This window comes from Hylaeus volcanicus, chromosome 1, assembly GCF_026283585.1.
Source record: "Hylaeus volcanicus isolate JK05 chromosome 1, UHH_iyHylVolc1.0_haploid, whole genome shotgun sequence".
Taxonomy (NCBI): domain Eukaryota; kingdom Metazoa; phylum Arthropoda; class Insecta; order Hymenoptera; family Colletidae; genus Hylaeus; species Hylaeus volcanicus.
This window is the reverse complement of record NC_071976.1, coordinates 27,426,245-27,444,735: the sequence shown is the minus strand read 5'-3', so window position 1 is coordinate 27,444,735 and position 18,491 is coordinate 27,426,245. Positions and strand designations below refer to the sequence as shown.

The window sequence follows — 18,491 nt, the reverse complement described above, 5'->3', positions numbered from 1 at the left end:
TTTGACCCATATTCTTCATTGATTCACACGATCATCACATAATCAATATGTACATCATTAATTCAATCTAAAATTACTCAATTATTACTATTATTAACAGTCACAATTATTGCAACAGAGAATTAAATTGATTGACAAATTAATTAGCTCTTTCTCCCTCCAATTGCAAATACATATCCGAACGTTTTAGTGTTGATATGGCGAATAAACCCGTCGAATAAAGTAAACAAAACGAAATTAACGAAGTAAAATATCCTGCTCGGAGCTCGATGGGAATTGACGGGTAAATATCAAGCTGGGATTAACATCGTTCGACATTCGCTCGAAACGAACATGTTTGGGAAGTGTGATAAACTGGCAGGCCAGCGTTTCCGGTGCCGGTTCGGTGGCGCGTACCGCCTGCCTTATCTTCGCCCGCTTTTTCGTAATTGAAGTCTGTATTTGCATCGCAAACAGCTAGTACGTGAAAGCGAGCTCACATCGGCGCCGATGTTCTGAATTAATTGTACAACGTCAACGGGAGCAACTCCTGGATTGTTTCTTTATAACTATCTCGTCAAATTACATCTGTATTTTCAACTCGACCACGACAAAGTTAATTTATTCATTCAATTTAGAATTCTTGGATTATTTAATTCGAATTCGATTCCCGTTAGGGTTTTGATTTTGTAGATTCTTTCAGCGCAATACCCATTGTTTAAATGATTTTCAATGAATTTTGAGTATAAACAGTCTGTTTTGTTTGTTAGGCTACATGTTTTCGTAATCGGTCAGAGTGTTAACGATTTTCAAAATTTTCGAATAATCGTCGAGACTGGGATGCTGGATACAAGGATGTAATTACAATTACGAAGTGTGTATGGAAGATTAGCGTGTCAACCACGGGATATCGTAAAATCACAACGTATTTATTACATATTTTTCTCGATATAGTTAACAGTACTGGTTAGATATTACATTGCGCCTTTTCACTCTTTTTCACGTACCATATACTATTGTGTCAAGTTCATCAATTTATTCAACGACTCACCATTCAATTCTCAATTTACATCGATATCAGCCTAAAGAATCCCAGGTCCAATAAACAAGTAATCAGCACAATATTACTCCAAAAGCATGGGCATGTATCCATCGAAATTTGATAATCGGACAAATCTTTGATAAGAGAAAATAAAACTGATCGCTTGGCGAAAAAAGAGCACGGTACTTTCATCGATGTTCGTCTTTTTCCACTCCATTCACGATCGTCTGTGTCGTTACTCGTTGTAATTCACACTCGACTCGCCGGCGTACACGTGTCGTTCTACATGCAAATCGATTTACGATAGCGCACCGCGTATCGCATTTTTATCGCTCGGAGATGAACGACACGCCGATATTAAGCTCGATAAAAGTCGGCCGAGGAACAAGCTACGCGGTGCACGTGACGCGAGGCATGCAACATACTCCTCTGGTTATCTTCCAGACGTTATCGGGATTTTTGCAAGATAAGGAACCTCGTCCGATCCTTAGGAACCTCTTGGGTCGAACCGTAGTCTGGCGTTTGTACCAGACTCGCGTAAAGCCTTGTCTAGACGTAGGGCGAGATTAGAATACGTCATTTTCCAAGGTCTTGGCAGCCGTTGCACTCTCTCGGTTTCTAGTCTCGAATTCATGCTCAGCATTTGATTACAAGGCTTTTAATAGAGAAATGAGAATTATGTTAATAATCTCGTGGAAAAAAACTACCTACGACAAAGTTACACTATTTTAAAGATGCGTGTAACGCTTGCAAACAGTTTTTTCTCAAAGTCACTTTTTATCAGATCCTACGGTCATCGTTCCATTCATCCGATAATATCATGAAAAAAAAAATTACCTCGCAACAAATTTCTATGCGTCGATACGCGCGCACTTTAAAATAACACAGCTTTATTCTGAAGAATTTTTTCATGCGACCATAAACAAGGGAGATATTTCGGTATTCCATTTACGCGTCCCAACCTGAACAATTTACGAGTTCGTAAAAGTCCAAGTGCAACATTTCTCGACTCCTACAGCTAATGCAACACTTTTATACGACGTTTATGCATCCGTGGCAATCAATGTCGTCGCTGAAAAGCCACGGGTAATTAAATCGTTCGTGGACGTAACCATCGCGAATGAAATCATCGCCGATTAAAGACACTCGCTGGATCCGAACGTCGCGCGTGTCGCTGGTACGTGGGCGTAACAGTACCCCGGATGGGAAACTTAAAAATAAAAGGAAAACACGAGTGGCGACGCGACCTTCGTGCACGTTCACGTTTTCCGTGGCCACGTTCTGCGATCGATGGCTTCGATATTTGTTGTCCTTCCGTATAGCGATACGCGCAGGTGTCGACTCGATGCTCTCGATCGGTCTGTTACGTAAAGTCGTATCGAAATTCACGTTACGTTCGCGCGGATTTAGTTGTTACACGCCGACACGCTCACGCGGCCGTGAGAAAACGAGCGAGCGAGCAGACGAATCCTTGGAAGCACCCGAGCCTCGATTTACGACCATTATGAATGGCAGCGGGCGGGTTCCGCGATTCGCGAGATTTACGAGCGTCACTCGCGCGTAAGAGGGAATATTTGGACCTCGATTGCCGTGGTAATTTCAATCCCTGCTGGTAGACGCTGGAGACTTCAACGAGGGGGCACGGTCCTCTCGGGAATAGCCGAGTGTCTGCAAACTGGAGGAGACCGGGGTGAAGGGACTCGTTCGGTGGCTGCTCGCTTCACCCGATACGTAGTAGTAGTAAGATGTCACAAAATCACAGACACGGGAAACTTAAGTAGTTGTTCGATCGCTGTAATATTTCACTGTTACACCAATGCATTTCAATTATCACCTGTTCTCGTCACTCTTACGTTTTTCTTTTACTTTCTTCATATATATAAATGCATGTACATTTCTTGTAATACTATTCTTCATATATAAAAATCCATATATCTCGAGTCGGAGTGATGAATCTAATTCGACGACTACTCTACGTGGTCGGTCTGTACTCTTGCGATCTAAGTAAAGATATAATAGTGTTCGATTAGGTGCATATTTTGACGTTATATTTTATGTGTATACTTCAATCTTGTCAGCCTTGAATTCGTGTTTGAATGAAAAAAATATTCTTCATATGCCTCGACGTTGTTTGGATTTCATTCGAAAATTTATTCGTTCGCCTCTAACGTGAAAGACATGACCATGCCTATATTTTGACTGAAATACCCATAAACGTCATAAATGATGTATTACCTCAGAGAGATCAACATGAAATTGATCTGAATGGGTGACATAGCACATATTCTAGCTCGTATAAACAGCATCTGTAATAAATCTCTTCAGCTTCGATGCTCTTGTATTCCTCTTCACCAAACAAGTACTCATGCTCAAATTATGTTAAAATCTATTACTCTTAAGGCATTTCATGCCTATTAGGGTACACATTTACATATAACTTCTGAAGTACAAAATATATTGAAAAATGTTTAAAATTAAAATTGTGCCAAACATTTTTACATCTTTCCCTCCTATTAAAAACACTACAACTTTCACTTAATGTATTTAATGCTACAATCTAAGTGTTAGGTGTACAAACATAAATAAAATGGATCACTCTGACTTAAAGAGTGATTTCTACTTTACAATTGAATACTACTACCATCAAAATATGACAAAACTCTTACAAAAGTTTCAACGCAGAAGCACCTGAAGTTTCCTCGCGAGTCACCGCTGACTCAATCGTAGTGGTCGGTGCAACCGCATGCAATTAATAAAAAAATAAAAAAAAGGGGGAAAAAGGTCTATCGCAAAAGAATTGCCATTGCGAAAGGTAAACAAAGATGTTTCGTGCGCGTGATAAAAGAATTTGGAGTATGAAATAATATCGAGTTCGCGGTGCACACGTGACTACGACCACGCGAAGCGATCTAAAGGGGAGTGGAACAAGGTCGCAGAATTCGGGTTCTGAATCAGCGCTGGAATATTCGCGAACGATGGAATCGTAACGCGTAAACAATCGACGCAGCACGAAATTTCGGCATCGATTTATGCATACCGAGCGCCGCGCTGTTTGGCGCAACCTGCCATGAAGCACGCAAACCGATTGTTTACCCGCGAGCGGATCGGTCGCCTTCTAGGCGCCACGGGGCGCTAAAACAGATTTATAGCCCCTACGGTAATAACGTGAAATTATCAGATAATTCATTGTCGCTGCCGGTTGACAAGCGTCCCAGGTTCGTTTGCACGTTCAGTCATGGCCGGTTTAAAGGTCGCGCGACACGTTCAAGCCAATGTCAAGGGGTCGATCTTCACGGCTGACACCGATACGGGTAATTTGTCGCGCGCTCGGTATAATCGCGATGAATCTGCACGAACTCGATTGTAACGTTTGACGAATTGACGTTCTATCGCACGGGGGGGATCTTGATTGATGATTAATGAACGGAACGAGCGAACGATTAGGTGGAGGCCGGTTTTCTATCGACGAATTTGGAACTAAGCTTCAACTTCGTGTCGGTTGGTTCTTATGTTTGAACTTTTAGTGCAGAGTGTCCTCAAAGGGGAGCAGTGAGGCAGTGGAATATAATTTAACCAATTTTTACTTGGATTCGCAACTAAATTGAGTTTTAGAATTTATGATTAGATGGGAAGTCGATGCAATAGAATGAGAATTGTGTAACTTGTGTAACTGTGTGTGAATTGTGTCATTCGACCCACTTCACTTTGGACGAGCATCGAAAATCGAATGGGCGTGACGCAGGACCCGTCACTCAAAATCACTACAACTCACCGACATGGCATTTGTAATTCCTCCCGAAATATCCTCTGCGGGCAGGGAAACGTTCTGCACACGTCACATCTCCGACTGTGCTTCTGTTACCAATTTCTCCCCTGTCCAAATTCTGGGGAGCCCCTCGATCCGTCAGAATGATTGGATTCTAAATCAGAATCATTTGATACGGCAACTCAAGCTTTTCAGCTAGGTTTATCCCGATGTTACCAGTCTAAATTTCACTTAACCACTTTGATCATTTGCATTTCTCGATATCTTGGAGTATTCTGCGTCCAAGAAATTAAAAAAAGAAACAGTTACAAATTTTCGCGGATGTGTGTATCGTCCTAAAAGTTCATGCCACTTATACTTCTGTTACTCAAATGAAAAATTTCAAACAAAAATTCCAAACCTTCGTCTCTCCTTCATTTCGGAGCACAGAGTAATTCTAAACAGTTTAACGCTCAACTATGCTTACACACTCGTTCCCTCGCGCCATTCATTCCTCCGCGGCAGGTAACAAACGTCCTCGTGGCGTGATGCAATCTTCCAAGGTTAACGTCGCACCGTGCAAAAATCAACCCGCTGGTATAACCGCGAGAACACTCTCGCGCGCATAGCACAGAAGTACCCAACTCGATTTTACTGAACGTCCACGGGGACGTCGTCGGGCTTGAGTTGTTAGAAACACGCCCGTGCGACATTAGTTTCGCACGGTGAGTCAGTGGAGCTGACCGTTGGCTCGGGTCGAGGCACGCATAAACATGTCCTTTGCAATGCAGCTGGACAGGCGACACCGCGCTGTATCGCAGCGACCCAGATGCCAAAAGCGGGAGAAGGTATGGCGCAAGTTACTAAATAACAGGTTCTACCCTAACCGCAGAACCGGCGCAGCCCTTCTCGTTTCGCGATGCCCCTGGAACGACCAATTGCCGATATTAATATTTATAAATGGCGCGCTGGACGAGCCCGTGGTAATCGCTTCCGCGGTATTCTGCCCCGTCTGTTCGTTTTCGGTCGGCGTTCGTTAAAGATGGACACTGGCAGTGATAAAATCAGTCGTTCCACTGGGAACGCGTGTGTTTCTCGGTAATTATGTGCCACGCGGAATTCAAATTTGCCAGGCCGATTTTGGGAGTCCATGAAATCTAAACGTGACGTCCAATTATAGGTGAATTGAGAGTAAAAGGTATTCGTCATGGAGTGTTCTGAGGAATAGGTTTACAATAACGTAGTGGTGGTTAGCGAAGAGGATGGAACAAGAGAAAATATTCGTAATGGTTCTATAATTCTAAAGAATAAGGAAGTAAGTAAGTAGTTATTCACGCATAAAGAATGGTTGAATTGTGCCAAAAAAAAAATGCAGTTGACAAAACAGTCGATTTCTTATCGAAACGATTCGGACTCACCGGCTTCAACATAGAAAAGCGAATAGACGTCGATGATTTCCAACACGGAATACCTTTGAGGTACAAACCGCCCGCGGATTATCGAATTCTTTCCTCGCTGACGCGTTTTCCCCGCTGGTTCTTCGGGATCCTCGTGCCAATTTATTTTCAAGCGTAATCAATATGTAAATAAACGGCTTGCCGCCGCTGTTGCTACCGAGAGACATGCACGCCGCGGCGCAGCTGGACAAGACACGGTGCAGCGTGTGTTGCAACAACCCAGATGCCAAATGCAGAGGAAAGAATGGCGTAAGTTTCTAAATAAAAGGCTGTACCTTAACCGCAGGAATGTTTTGCACACTTCGGCCGCGTGGTAAAAAGTTACGAAACGCGGCAACTATTTTTAGACGATCGGTAGAGCGAGCGCTTACAGGAACGTTACGATTTCAGGAACGAATTCAAGTCCGCGATCGGTTATCTGGCATTCTTATCCAGGGCCCCTCGAAACAGCCATTGGCTCGGATATTTTACGACTGTTGGTCGATTCGACGTATTCGCATCTGACAAGATACACCGTTAGTAGGTTTGAAGAGGAAGAGGGGTGGGTACTTTGGTAACTTCAAACCGAGGAGCCGATTTTTCATTTTTCATTGGATTATCCTAGAGATTTAAGTTTGGATGCATTGTTCTGAGAAGACTGTGGGGGTTTAGGAAATTAATATGGCAATATTGCGGAACCTTCGATGGTTGTGCTTTAATGAAGTATGACATCAAGAGTTCATTTATTTGAAAATAAATTTAGACGACACTAGAAATGATAGACACTACAAAAAACTTAACCAAGACTGGAAACTTGTATTATAAAGAAAGTAAAAAAAGGGAGAACAGAGTAAAATGTGGAGTAAAAAATTCAAGGTTTTACTACATACGAAATGAGTTTAAACGCAACTTCTCAAAAATACCCCTAAAACATACTCGAAAATATTATCAAAACTTCCTGCTTCGAAACTGTCCAATTATTTCTTTCTCCTCCACCACGATCACGATCACTCCAACGCATCATTATCGCTAAAACAGAAGAAACCCTCGAAAGGCGAGTAGCTCCAGCAGTGGACTCTGCTTCGGCCAGCTTAGGTAGCGTGCAATTCCAGGGTGAACGACTGGGAGCCCAAGCCACTACCGTTCGACGATACATCAAGGCGTCGAAATGGCCGAACCGTTTTGCTCGGTGCAATCCAAACCGTGGCTCTCTGGCGTCGTCGCGATATCCGCTCGAAACATGATAATTCCAAGAACGAGTCTGCGGCTCGCTCGAATCAACAGACGAAACCAATCGATGATCCAGGAGCGTCGGTTAGAAACGATCGCGTGAGAAAATCCGACCGTTCCTCCGCCGCCGTCGTTGTTGCACCGATGCACGCTCTCGTGACGTAGGTACCTGGTTGCACGCTCGTTGCACCGGTTCTCTGGTACGCGGTAAAACAAACGTCGCCTAGGACGCACGCGTTCCCTCTCCGCCACGAACATCGACGAACTTCTATTCGCGCATATAAGCGCACGATACAAGGCGGATCATAACTCACAGTCAGGTTCTCGCGATCGAAGAGCACTATGAATAGTAGCTAATTGACCCAGTTGAACCCGAGTCGACCGACGCAAGCTGCGTTATAAATACGATAGCGATACAACCGTGCGATATACATATTCCGACGTTACGTGCGCGTTCCACGTGGTTTCCGTTTCCCGTGCGGAAGGACGCCAAGATGGATCCAGTCACGAGGAGGATTGATGGACGAGGTCCTGTAGCAAGGTCTCGGTTTCGATTATTTCAGTTCTAGCTACCGTGTGACGGTAGTTGTATGGCAGACAGGTGATTGAATAGGAAAGGGCTGAAAACGGGTTCAGGGCACGGCGAGCGAGTGGACTAGTGGCGCCAATAGTTCGCATGGTATGCGTTGGAATCATCGTGGTGGCTAACACTGGTGTAGGCCATGTGATGTTTAACAAAATTAAAAATACAACATTTATTCGTGATAGTAAAATGTCTATCCGATAAAATAAATTATTTAACCTTTAAGAGTATTTTAATTATACTGTGAAAAAATTCGAGGTTTTCTTCGTACATAGTACATAATAACTTTAAATATCATAATAGAATGATCTTGATTTTTTTATTATCCATAAATTATTTCTACCTTTATTAACATTGTCAACGGACCAATAATTTTAATTTAAAACTTTGTAATTACTATTGCTTTACTCATTTGGCTCAGGCATTTATTTATTCGTGTATAGCCTTTCTACCAAATTGGTTTTCTCCATGAATTTTAAGTTATTTTTAAAATAATTGAACCTCGTGAAATTCGAAACTGTATGGAGTTAAATGAAGGTTGGGATATGGAAATAGAAAAGGAGTATTGCGTGTATAACAGACAGTTTTTATCGACCATACTTCTATCTTTAGCTGTACTACTTTTTAACCTCCCTAGAGACTGAAGTACTCTACCATTATATTTAGCATATTCGTACGCGGTGCTGAATATATTTGCAACTCATCCCGTGCCAGAAAAACGAATAGTATCCTTCAATTCCCTGTGATATATCGCTGCAATCAACAGGTAACCTTTTTATTTTGACGATCTCTAAAGTATGAAGCCTGTCTGTATAACAACTGCCGTAAAAATACTCATGTACTGTCAGGAGAGTATAAATACATAAATTTAAATTTGAAGCATTGTCGAAAAGGATACTGAAGATATCTCGAAATATGGCATTAATTCTTTTATTCAAAACAATAATACTCCATAGAAATTAAATGATGAAAATAGCAGAAAATAGTAGATGAAGAATATTAGTAAAAAGTGAAAGTACCTACTATATTTACGTACACAGTGTATATTTTCCAACTGAAAATTATAGATTCAAATATGTTTCTCGCGTTAATACGGTTATTAACAGAATAAATCGATCGTTGGATCGCTCTGCTCTTCTCGCGAAGAAACAACGCGTTCTCTCGCGTCCTCGAGGATCGCATGGATCCTTCCATAGATCACTCGGGCTGTTGCGAACCGATAAATGGCTGGGTGGAAGGATCAAGAGATCACGAGATCTAAAGATCGAGGGACACACACGGGCTGACGCTATAAAGGCTGCAACAGTTCCAGTGATAAATCCAACTCGCAGTACCGAAGATTTATATTGATCATCCCCGCTGTGCAATCTCGATGACCCACTTTCTTGGTCACACGTGTTCACTAAGAGGATCGATAGTTAATTAAGTTACCATCGTTACAACCTCTCAATACCATCGATTTAGCGATCGATCGATGACTCACGATCTAGCCGATGCGAAAAATATCACGTGGACTGTTGAGAAGGCCACGATTTTACTCGAATAATCGATTATTCAATTGAACTATTCCATTTTGCTTTATTTCTTAACACAAAGTTGTCCAAATTTTATTCGAGTGGTACATAATAAAAATAATCAACGTGTAAAGCCAGTATTGACGTTACGTTCGAATTTTGTTTCATCTCGATTCGTCGATTTCGCAGCCATAAATCGAATCTTCAACGAAATCGATTTCTACTTTTTTTAGAGAAAGGTCTTTCAGCATGTGGCACATGTGTGCCAATGCTTTCGGCGAAGTACAGGATTGTGAGGTGATCGATGTTCATCGGACGATGAAAAAAAATCTCGTTGCGTAAAGCGATGAGCAATCGCGATGATGCGTGTTTTCGATGTATCAGCTTTCCAGACACCCGATACGTTTGTCACACCTAGCGAATCGACGATCAGCTTCCATGCACCTTTGAGTCGACTCAAGTACATTACATTGAAACTCCATTAAAACGGAACGGTTTTTCTCCGTCTCGTGTAATGGTATTTATTTCATCAAAAGCGTTATTTACAACAAATTCAAACAAGCAGCGAGGAAGCTGCATCCTTCGATTAAAAACCTTCGTCCTTTCTCAGTGAACGTTTCCCAACGAGAATATTGAAACATCGTATGTCTTCGGTTTCTCCATGCAAATTTTGTGTCAAGTACATATAAGAATTCGTGATTATTAATATGGCAATCGTCATTCAATCTTAACTTTATAATTTACCTATTGTGAAAGTTTCCTGAAAGATGTACGGTTTAATAATTTGGAATTAAAATGTTCGTCTATCGATTGGAGTATCGCTTAAATAATAATTGCTGACTATGAAATTAAATTACACGTAGAAGTTTTGTATATTAAAAACAAATCGCAAGTTTATTTTCACAGTCCGCAATAAGTAATTGAAAAATAATAAATACTCGAAGGATATTCGACACACTTTGATATCGATACACGACAGCCCTCGATAAGTCTTCGCTCGTAAAAAACCTGCGCGTCGGGTGCAGTTCGTTACGTTATATTTAATGAACACGTCGACTCATTATCCGTTTCACCTATCCATTTATTGCCCAGACGAGGACACGATTTCATTAAACGAGGACAAACGCATCTCTGATCATAACGAAATCGTTGCTCGATACCTCTTGCCCCGCGATTGGTAGATTAACGTTAACGATTGGCGATTACGCTCACTTCCTGGATGTACTAATTACTAACATACCGCGAGTAAACCTCGTAGCTCCCAGCAGCGCACCGTTCGACTAACGTATCAATTAGCATTCGAGGCTGGGTTTCACTCACTCGCCTGCGTTATTAGTGTAATCAATAAACATTAACGGGACGGCTCGGATAATTGGAGTTAACAATTCCAGATAATCGCTGCGAATGTGTTTTAGTAAACACCTTTCTCTGGTCGTCGACTCCGTTACTCGGGAAACTTGCACACATTCTATTCGAACTTGAAAAGATTTAAAAGAAAGTAGTAATTCTAGTTCATTCTATTATCTGTTAAACTGAGTTTTCTCAGTTCATTTCAAAATTAGAAGCTTCGAGGGTATCCAATGATAGTAGGCATACCAGGAATCATTAAAAAATTGTCAAATTTCGTAACATCCTGTCGCCTAGAGGAATAGCGGTTCTTGATTCGAACGATGTTTTGCGCGGATGAGTTCATCGAAAGTGATTCCAGCACCCATGTACACTTGTTTGCGTCACGTCGCCGACTCAATGTAAATAAGCCACAAATCGCGTCTTATTCTAATTCGTTGATCAACCATAGAAGCTTGTGTTACGAAAGTAATCAGGATATTCGAAACGCCTGCCAACCACTAGCAGGGTCGAACTTTTATAGAGAAAGTACCGTTACATCTGACGACGTCATAATTCTATTAAAACCCAGTGACTAATGTAGCAAAGACGAGACGCGTAAGAGAACTTCATTAAAATTCAAATAATAGCGTTATTATTCCGATTATCATCTCTAACTTAATTAGCTGGGACCTGGATGTTAGTTTCATGACAGCTTATCCTCTTAAGTCTCTTTCACTTTACACATCATTGCCCCGGAGTTAAGAATATAATTTGAAGCTACTTCTATCGTGTTTTTTTGGCGCTTGTTACATGGAGGAGTTTGTAATCAACGTGTTTTTTTTTTTTTTTTTTTTTACGGAATGCAAAGGATCGAGTTGAACTTCGTTCGTACAAAGTAAAATAAACGGAGAAAGTCATAATTGCTCGCGTTTCTCTTCGTGCCTTAGTTGTTCAAAGTTACACGTGAAGTTTAACAAAGAAAGAAATAGTTTGTCGAGATACTCGATCTGGTGAAGTACAGCTGGAGATCGAATGGTATTTTAACGTGAAAAATATGATTTCTTCATTAAGAATTATTTAATTCTGTAATTCAAATTCTGATTTTCACTTGACTAGTAAATAGCTTATATTTTAATTGTTCTTAGATACTCTTACCTGTTTAAGAGTTTTGCCCAATCTCGAGTAATCAATTCACTCATCGGATCTTACTGATTAATATTGACAGATATTCTTCACCCCATATAAAGTTTCACAGTTCACGGTATATTTTTCAGAACAGTAGCTCGGCATCAGTTTCGTAAGGTTTTAACTGTAACCTGCCAGGTTTCTCTCCTTCAATACACTTTCCAAGCCACAGGAATTTCAGTCCCATCAAAAAGTAATTTTCCTAAACCGTTTTAAACGCTAGTCTACCTATAATAAAATATATACTAATAAGCAAACCTTGTACCCACAAACACATCTCGCAGATAATCGCGATAATTTTCTCAATTATTTCGATTGAAGTCGGAACAAATGGAAGAAAACCTTTTCCACCGTGTGAGAGAACAATCTAGGTTAAGGCGTAGATCGCAAATAGTTACTATTCATGGAGAAAAAAGTCACCGATCACCTTGGAGTCTCATAATAGTACCACGAACGTCCAAATTTTACAAAACAGGCGAAGTTATGCGAAGACTAGTAGGAAATAAGTTCCACTTATATTGACTGAGATCGTAGATCCTCGAGATCTGGTTCAGAAGATCTGGGTCGACGTTGCGCAAGTCGTGACGGAGGTCATCCGATGCTTCAACGCGTTGTCCGCGACCGTGTACTCGCGTTGCTCGTGGATGAAACAAAAGAGGACAAAGACGGGTGGTCATTGGGGTCTCGGAGGAACGAAGAATAGTGTCACCTTTGGCGCCCAACCGGGCGATATTTCGGGTGAAAGCAGATAAGGATAACGTACCATAACCGTGGAGAAAACGTATCGAAATTTTGGCCACGATCGCGAGAGTCGACTTCCAAAGAAAGAGTCGCACAGGCTCTCCTTTGTGTCCCTTTTTCGTTGCCCTGCGATTCTTTGCGGCGAGCCTCTTGCAGACCCATACATCTTCCGTTTCTTCGAATTTTTACCTACGTCAGGCTCCACAATTGTTTCGTTTACACGCTGCCATAACAGCTTATAGGATCAAGATATTCTTGGAACCGCCGTGGCGCGGAACGAAAGGCGGCGGCAATAATAATCGACGCGTCGACGACCTTATCTTTTGGATCGTCGAGAAATCGATTTGCAGATGTGTGCTAGACAAAAAAAAAACTTCGAATCAGCGGTTTTATTTGCAAACGCATCAAGATTCTATCGTGGGGATGAACGGACACAATCGCATCATTAGGAGCGAATTACCGTCTAAACAGAATCGGGGTTTCGACATGGCCCCCGGGCATGATTTACACGGATCGTTAATCAAATAATCGGGACGCGTGTATCGCGCCCGCGATCGTTTGTATCCCGAACGAGGTGGAGGAGGGACACTTGATTTTCGACCGAGTAAATGCATTGACGCGCACGAACGAAGATCCTGAATGGGCCTGGTTCGGTGTCCACTTAGCCCGCGGGCATTAATCTCCTCGTAAAGTCGATGAGCCCATAAAGTGCCCGGCCGCGGCGGCCATTGTCGAGGCTTGGCGTTGCACGTCTATTTTTCAGACGGTAGCATTCGTTTAAATTCAATTAGAGACGAGCAACGATCGTAACACGCGCGCGCAAGCTTTTAATTGATTTTGCTAGACGTTGTTCCGTTTAGGCTGCCTGACGTCCACGCGCATCCGGTGTACAGGTTCTCCCGATACAGAATCGTTGATCAGAGACAGTTGCTCTGTTCGTCGATGATTATAGGGAATTATTTCGTAGCGCGGTGTACTCCTGGTGTCTCGGTTGACAGAGTGGACTGTCGAGGACTTAATTTATGCCTGCGATGCATACACGTCCTGATGTAACATTTAGTCGTTGGTTTACTATTTTTATTTCTAAGCTTGGCGCCTTATTTGAATTTTATTTAATTTTTCTTTCCTATTAATGCAATCTATATGAATGTATCTATGTGAGATACATTCAGTCCTATTAATTTTAACTGATTCTTTTGATTACAGATTACCAGTTCCCGATAGACGTTTCTGGCGTAGCCAAGGACCACCCCTTCTTGGAGGCTGATTCCCTGCAGAGTCTGTTTCGACGACTGCAGGCTCTCAATCGGTGCGCAAACATGAAAATCGACACGCATCACACGCACAGCACCAGCCACAGCAAAAGCGTGAGTTGACGCTATGGTTTATTAAAATAACTTCGACACTGCGACTGGGAGATCTGTATCATTATTTTCGTGAAAATCAAAACATATTTCATAACCTAACACGAAGATTATTCAAGCTTTAACATAATTTCCCAGTTGCAAAGTCAGGAAAAGAAAGCTCATGGAAATTCAAACTTAATTCATAAGACTACGATTAACCCATTCGCTGCTAACTACGAGATGTCTCTTACTTCGAATTGATTGCAATTATTCAAGGGATAAGTTTATAGCCTCCTGAGTCACGAATTATTGGAAAAGAAGATCGTAAATTTCCTTTTTTAATACAACAAATTTAATATCACTTTTTATTATCAAAATAGTAACCTAGATTACATATCTGTATTAAGTCTTGGAGTCCAAGGCAAAACCTTTTAAATTTGCCTGGCAGTGAATGGGATAAAGTTGATTGAATTCTCATTAGAATATCTTTAAGAAATACAATAAGTACTATGTCAGATATTAATTCCCGTGAGGACTTTCTTTTCAATTATAAATGATTCCAACGAGCCCTTAATTAGACTTTGGAAATGAGAAGTTTACGTGATCCTGCAAGGAGAGTATAATTAATACAGTTTATTTCACTAGTGCACATTTAGCATCGGAATAAAAAGGAGACTTTATTCGAGTTTGTTTATTTACGATCGTGTTCGGTATGTTACGTTACTTTCTTCGAGCAATCGTTGCCGGATTCCAGGCGTTTTCTGGAACGTACACGTTGCTCGTTTCCCAGCCAGACCCTTTTCAAGCTATGCAGGGGACGTGACGCCGCCTGGAGATCCGATGGAGGATCTCGAGGCGGAAATACCAGTCTAGATCAGAAATCAAGGTGACGTCGGGTATGGGTTCGCCGCGACAAGGGTTCCCTTTACCTAAACACTTCTCGGAATCCCACGGTTTTCAAGAAGCACGTTCCTTCTAGAACTTCCGCGGTTCACAGAGATCATCTACTCGAATCTGACCTCGTTTTTCACGTTTTGGAAGAGGATGATCGTTGTAACACGGCTTCCGAAATGATTTGTCATCCTGCGGTTTCGTTACGCGTCAACAGAGTGATCTCTAGATTTTCTTTACCTGTTGGAATCCCAAATATTTTGCTCGGATCCTAAAAGTTTACTCAGCAGGTAGCTCAGGTCATTGTTCGTGGAATTTTCAGCAAGCAGCAGTTTGTAAACATTTTTCGTTGACCTTTTCTAGAAAGAATAATTTCATTTACATTGAATAGAAATCCATGTTGATATCGATGACATTTAACAGCAACGACGTGGTTTTCGTCGGGGAATTTAACTACGAATATTCTCGATTTTAATGGTCACTTGCATGTTGCAATATTTTAAATAATTAAAAGAGTAAATATACACACGTAGAAATGTCATGAGTTTCTCAGAGTTGGAATATTTCATCTACATTTGCAAATTAATATTACAACTTGGCGTGACCTTTTATTTTATTAACTGTGCGACAGTAACGAAAGAAAATAGCGAACGTAACATTTCTCCATCAGCAAGAGAAAATTGTATCTAATGTTACTAAATTAACAGAGGAATTCATTCCAGAGTTATCACAAAATTGCACAGTAATAGAAGAATTATACAATTCTTCAGCGTTTAAAATTCCTCTCAGTTTTTACACCAGTTTTTAATCAAAGTATAATTTCCAGTTAATTAAACGGTACGATGCGAATTCTCCAGCTTTTTCGCACGTATTTGCATTGCCCAAGTCTTGGACTAACCCTTGAGCGTTTTCCAACTCGCGAAGTAAAATTCCAACGGTGTTTCGCCATACCTTTTTCCATTCCCTTTCTCCATATTCTGCCAAACGCTGAAGCCATCGTGGACTTCGTTATCTGGAATCTTTCTCCGGCGACTAATTGCAGGCTCGCGCTGTCGGAATTCAACGAGTTATGACACGTTTTCAGTATGGTCATTGTTATGCGCTGGCCTCACCTGCCTGTGCTATTCTTACGATTTGCCTGGGGACGAATAAACGAATGGAATAACAACTAACGACTGTCACGTGACCGGGATAACGCCGAAGTTAATTATCGTGGAGAGTGCTGCTAGGCGCGGTCGAACGCTGTCACTGCCTCGCCTCTAGGCGACGTTAGACAACAACGCGGTATTAACTTCACTTTCGTCGAGTGATTCGAGAAGAACGAAGCTGAAGAAGTCTTTAAAGTGTGATTGTGCTTGATATTTGAGCGTTGGTCTATTTTGTGCTTGCACAATTTCGAATTTGTTATGTCATCGATCGGAATTTTTACAAGTCGAATTCTAAGGAATAATTTCTTGTCTAAAAATAAGTGAAAAATATGAAATCACTAATAAGTTGTAAAATAGCTGACGATAGTCTATAAAATAAAGTTTTCCAAAAGAAAATATTATTTTACATCGACTTATTTTTTCACGAGAAATCATTATATTATCCTGAAAACTAGCTGAATAAACTAGATACTTACTGTATATAGGTTATGCCAGAAGGAGATAAACTTAATTGGTTTGTACCCCGCGTATTTTCGAGGCTGATCGCCCCGAAAGGGAAACCTCATTCGTAAAACGATACGCCTCATATATCAATTGAAATAACGAATCTCCATTCGAAAGTTCTTCCTTCCTCGAGAATCTTCGAGGCGTCCTCTAATAAAATTACTTCATTTAATTTCGCGACTGCATTCAATCGACCGTGTTCATAAACTTTCATAAAAAACCGCTCGTCCGTCACAATGCGAGCCGGCAGCGGCGAATATTGAGGCGGAAGAATGACGAGGAAATTAAATAATGGCAGCCTGTCGTTTTTAACTCGGAATGACCGACACCTTTTTATTCCCGATTGTTTAATCGACCGACGTCCCGTGTGCCTCGTGTGCGTCGTTAAATTCGACTGAACGATACGCTCCGATGTCACGAAACCCGTAAAGATCAATCTAAAAGAATTGTTCGCGGTTCGTTACCCGCTCGGATCATTATTCGACGCTCGGGCAGGAAGTGTTCCAAAAATTGCACAATGAGGACCACGCGCGACGCGGACGGATCGCAAATCACGGTTAAAAGCGTTTCATTGCCAGCTTGAATCAATTATACGCTCCTCCGCGGGCCTCCAGTACTGGCGATTAAGATCACGGGGATCGATCCGTGCGATCTCGAACGAGGAATTACTCTGATTCATTCACGCGCTTCGTGCAACAATCGCACAAAGGCGAGGAACTCTGGTCCGATTGAATTCGTCGGGATTGATCGTGATTGCCGTTTCTTTTTTATTCTTTTTAGCTTTTTCTTTACCCAAACGAAGACCATGCGCGTATCGATCCGCGTAATCTTGATCTCCGTGACGATGCAAAGTAATAGATCATTCGGTCCATCCTCCCTGGTAAATTGTTTCGATCGCGCGATCGTTTCTTGGTCGCGTGACGACACGTTTTCGATTTAACGGACAGTGATCGCTTTAACGATGTGGATCACATCCGCTTACATTATTTTTTATACGTTTAACGCGATAGGATATTCTGCGATATTATTTGCAACTTGTTTCACTGATAGTGGTTGAAAATATTTTTAAGGGAAATATGTACGTTGAGTTCTCTGGAAAGCCCTTGTCGATTTTTGGTAGGTGGTATAGGTCTGAATATATTGAAATGCTTGAAAATGAATAACATGAACACATTTCTTAAAAGGTGGAAAGGTTGTTGAACAAAATGGTACCTATGTTATTTAATAAATACAATATATATCAAAATTCAAATGTGCCTTTGAATCTTTCTTAAAAATTGGTACGAACTTTTTGGCGAACCCAAAAAGATTGTAATCACTATTAAGCACTGATTATAAAATATTATCAGTGTTTTATCTTTCTTTGTGCCTTATTCTACCGACTTGCACAATTCTTCTTTTTTAAAATTCTTTCTAAAAATATCTTTTCCTGTATCCTTTATTTCGATCGAGATCTATATGCTTGTATGAACATTTTACCGATTCAGGAACCCCAAGGTACCCATTCCGCGTTTAAATTTACCTCGAGACCCAGTGGCCTCCAGCTCGAAGTCGGAACGCGCAACTCGATACTCATTAAGAAGCCACGTTTCCACTTTTGATCCTGTCATGTTAATGTATTATGGATCTTGTCACGTTAACTTGTCCCAAGTTTGACGATAAACACGCGGAACGGGTAATAAAGTTCTCTTCCTCGTCGCGCGGCGCGCGAAGTCGGCTCGGTTGTCCCGATGGATCGATAGATCATCGTGTTTCGCGGAGATCGAGGACTTTCATGCCCATAAACGGCGCACGGCCGCGCGTTTTACCCGCTATTAG

General features: G+C 41.5%; 1 protein-coding gene across 4 annotated transcripts in view; it reads left to right on the top strand.

The window, feature by feature from the left end:
• Positions 1-18,491, top strand: part of LOC128881706 (stAR-related lipid transfer protein 13) — a 358,493-nt gene that overhangs the window by 304,527 nt on the left and 35,475 nt on the right. For all 4 annotated transcript variants that reach the window (XM_054132987.1, XM_054132980.1, XM_054133004.1 and 1 more), the window contains one exon: positions 13,991-14,151. In XM_054132987.1, coding sequence (XP_053988962.1) covers positions 13,991-14,151 — 161 coding nt within the window. The remainder of the gene's footprint in view (positions 1-13,990; positions 14,152-18,491) is intronic.